Raw genomic sequence first — 4,115 nt, 5'->3', positions numbered from 1 at the left:
CTGTGACACAATGTTTGTATTACGCTGTATCCCAATATTTGTACTGCGCTGTGACACAATGTTTGTATTACGCTGTATCCCAATATTTGTACTGCGCTGTGACACAATGTTTGTATTACGCTGTATCCCAATATTTGTACTGCGCTGTGACACAATGTTTGTATTACGCTGTATCCCAATATTTGTACTGCGCTGTGACACAATGTTTGTATTACCCTGTGTTCAGGTATTTGTATTACTGTGTTCAGGTATTTGTATTACTGTGTTCAGGTATTTGTATTACTGTGTTCAGGTATTTGTATTACACTGTGCCACAATATTCGGATTACTCTGTTCCCCTATATATGTTTAACATTGTATCCTCACATCTGTAGTACATTCTGTCCCCATGTTTGTATTACATTGTGTAATTATATATATATAATCGAAAGATATACACTGACAAGAAACTGATATAAGGCTATACAAGTTACGATCTCCGGTTTATTTTCGATAAAATCAGTGTTTAAAGGAAAATAGTATAACGACCGTGGACACTTCATTCTTCATGCAGTCGGTCTACATTTACGTCAGTCAAGGCAGAAGGACTTGTAGGCACAGTCGGACTTGTATTGTCAGTCACCTCTGAAAAACCAAGTGCAACAACAAATTCATATTGGCCTAACCAGGTTCAAAAACCGTCGGGACATTTAATTTAAGCGAGTCATGTAAGTCGATACATGCTTATACCGAAAATTTCTTTAGATATTCATGGAGTTTCAAACTTTGCTAAATGTATATTTTCACCAGGACTCTATGACATGTTTCTAGAGCTGTCATAGTGCCGTTTCTTAGGGTCTACACCTTCACAACCACGCAGTTGGCTTACAGCATGCATGAGTCGTGTAGTTTTCAACAAAAGTTTCGAAATGGTGACAGTGGAAATATATTTCTTCAGTTTTTTGCTTGATCCAAAACAAAGTGTGTTTGACGGAGCTCTGAGAGAGAACTGGACTTGCTTGAATCCCTTACAACCGGTCTCCTCACACCATAACGCTGGTCGCCGTGGGTTTCCCCCGAGCTCTGCTATGTATCCCCCCACCATAACGCTAGTCGCCGTGGGTTTCCCCCGAGCTCTGCTATGTATCCCCCCACCATAACGCTGGCCGCCGTGGGTTTTCCCCGAGCTCTGCTATGTATCCCCCCACCATAACGCTGGCCGCCGTGGGTTTCCCTCGGCTTCTGCTATGTTTTCTCCCACCATAATGCTGGCCGCCGTCGTATAAGTGAAATACTCTTCAGAATGTCGTAAAACTTCAATAAAATAAATAAATACTATCCATACTTTCCATACTTACTTACTTAGCCTTGGTTAGATCTAGCTTCCAGGGCCCCTTCTGGCCAAACAGTCCACATGTCCACATGATCTCACCCATAATAATAATAATAAAAAAACATTGTATATACCATCACTCATCTCTTCCTCTGAGTCACCATCATCTGGGCCTGGGTCTGTAGGATCCCCGTCTTCTGCGTTACACTTCTCTCTCCACTCGGCGCATTTTCCGGCCAGGTCCGCCTTGGCAGCGGCTCGAGTATCCCGGTAGGTGGCCAACCACCAGCGCGCCCAGTTGCGTCTTCCGCCTGCTATATTCACTCGATCTGCACGACAAAATGTTTAAATCCAGTATATGCATATTATTATATCATTCAGTTTTACAGAAATAAAATGGCCTTTACCACATATTCCTTACAGCGCACGTCAGCTCTGTACAGTCGCTTGATCCACGTGCGGATCTACTTAATCAGCATTCATCAATCAAATTATTTACGTGTTGGCTGAAATCACATTATGGATATTTTAGATTAACAGAACGCATGTGTATGAAGTATTATGAGAAACACAGTTTGAGACAGAGCTTTTTGTGATTTTTGACCTCTTGTCTCATCACCGTGATCCCAGTGACCAGTGAATTTGCTAGCGGTGTTAGTGATGTAAAGCGAATGTTAGACAGTGGCGCATGCGCTGTGAGGAGTATGACTTTGTCATATCAGTTAGCAAAACTGATATCAGCATTGATTGATCATATATGGTTTGCTTTCATCGTTTCATCAAAGGTTTTGATGCTCTTTGGTGAAAAGCACACAGGCATAAAAGGGTGATATGAAGCTGCATATAAACGTTATAAATTCAACCAAGAAACCAAAAATAATTCTTAATTAAGTTTACAAAGTCTGTATAAGGTGTACAGACCTTTTACAAAGGTGTAGGCTATACTATTACATATAAATTCCCAAGAGAACATAACGGTATGATTAACTGACATGCTGATCATATTGGATGTGAACCCTACCTGATTTCCAAATCAATCGTTTTAATGACCAAAGCTGACGTTTGATTTGTCGCCATGGGTTTCCATCTAAAATGAAATTAATTTCATTTATTATATTATTCATGTGGGTGTTGTTGTTGAACACCATAAATGCTCTGAATTTGTCACTTATACCATTAGGGTCAGTTTTATGAGTAGATGAAATCAGAGTATGTGCGTTATAAACCACCGACTTCTGGAAATTTAATGACGAACTTTTCCCCAGATAAAGATATGTAAATCATATTAGTGAAAGACAAGTGGTTCTCATTGACTGCTCAAACGAACACCATCGATTACCTACTGCCCCTCCCCCCGATAAACATTGACAGTGAATAGAACTACAATTTTCCTTTCCAAAGCCGAAACTGAACCCACACTTTGTGAGACTTTCGGCTGAAAGACAGGCGTCCTGAGCACTCCATCACGACCCGCTTCCAAACGAATTTTATGAGGTATCGTCAGACATTGACTTATTATACATTAGTAATTAAAAATACATTGTGTAGTTTTATACCACTTGACTTATTCGCTTTAGTAGGGTAGATAGGCCTATACTTGCTGGATATGGTCATCCTTCCTTTCCAAACCTCTTAACAGACCTTCACTAAACACCCAACCCTTTGAGGGACCGCTACCTAAACCCACCCACCCACCATACCCCACCATACCCCCAACCCCACCCCACCCCCTGGGTTGAATGTGGGAAAGTCCATCTAATTACTAACGTAACCTTGCCTTTATATCTAGAGTCTGAGCCAAGTAAAATAGCCTTATATTTCGTTATTGCACCCTTTATACATGATGGATCATTCTACATCTTATACATTGCATATTCGTCTGAACTCCTTTGTGATGAATAAAACTCAGTGATTTTGCATTCCTGGTACTATTGATTATGGGATGCTGGGTAAGTGGAAAATAAAGTCTACTATCTCCTTTCAAAATGTCAATCATCCGTTGAAAATTGGAAAGATATTTTCAAGCCTGAAACTTTGTACGGCCTTTCTCACTGAACAATCATTGTTTGTGGTTGTATCATAGTATAAGTTCCAGCGGGCAACATTTCTCAAAAAAAGCTCACCTGAAGACTGGGTGCTAAGGGGGTTAACTCTGCGAAGACACTGAGACACTTACTATCGGGGTTTGTTTCCAGGTTACAAACTGAGAGCCAGATCCGGCATTTAAGAGCGCCCAGGTAAGCCTCGTTGTCAGCGTTCTCTGGCACACCATCCACATTTCCATCCTTCATACGGGTTCTCCACCATCGTAACAGTCTCGGTCTGCTTTTCCCGCAACTACCATCTGGTAATTCAGTTAGACTCGGGTATTACGATAATATGTTTTCAAAGAGGGATTCAACGAATAGAAAGAAAGAGGAAGGATTAGGTGTGGTTTGCTTCCTGAAATCATTCCATTTACCTAAGTTCAAATGCACTATTTTCCTAAAATGTATATGAACGACTATGAACGATGAGTAGTAAAGTGGAGTTTTAGGACTTGAATTAAACAGAAAGTGTGAGGCATTATTTTTTCATATTACACTAAGATGTACATACACAAAAATTCCGGAGATAGCAAAATGTTAAAAAGAGCACGAACTACTGGTGTACTGAATCTCGCCTTCTCCCATGAAGATCGACAGTTGTTACAAGCTTTAAAGAGGGTCGAATAATTTGAGAACATAATGCCGATCTAAGGAGGACTTTCAGGAAGTCAATGGCCACAGTAATCATGCCTTACTCAGCTAATACGTACCTTTTT

At 40.6% G+C, this 4,115-nt stretch overlaps 1 protein-coding gene across 1 annotated transcript; it reads right to left on the bottom strand.

The window, feature by feature from the left end:
* Positions 1 to 538: 538 nt before the first annotated feature.
* LOC135464946 (uncharacterized) lies at positions 539 to 3,700 on the bottom strand. Its single transcript, XM_064742539.1, has 4 exons — positions 3,489 to 3,700; positions 2,334 to 2,399; positions 1,447 to 1,641; positions 539 to 624 (listed from the first exon to the last, which is right to left on the bottom strand). The coding sequence occupies exons 1-4, from the start codon at positions 3,601 to 3,603 to the stop codon at positions 539 to 541; spliced, it is 462 nt and encodes a 153-aa protein (XP_064598609.1). The 5' UTR covers positions 3,604 to 3,700.
* Positions 3,701 to 4,115: the final 415 nt, after the last annotated feature.

Source organism: Liolophura sinensis, chromosome 1 (assembly GCF_032854445.1).
Source record: "Liolophura sinensis isolate JHLJ2023 chromosome 1, CUHK_Ljap_v2, whole genome shotgun sequence".
In the NCBI taxonomy this organism is placed as follows: domain Eukaryota; kingdom Metazoa; phylum Mollusca; class Polyplacophora; order Chitonida; family Chitonidae; genus Liolophura; species Liolophura sinensis.
This window is presented reverse-complemented; position numbering and strand designations above follow the sequence as displayed.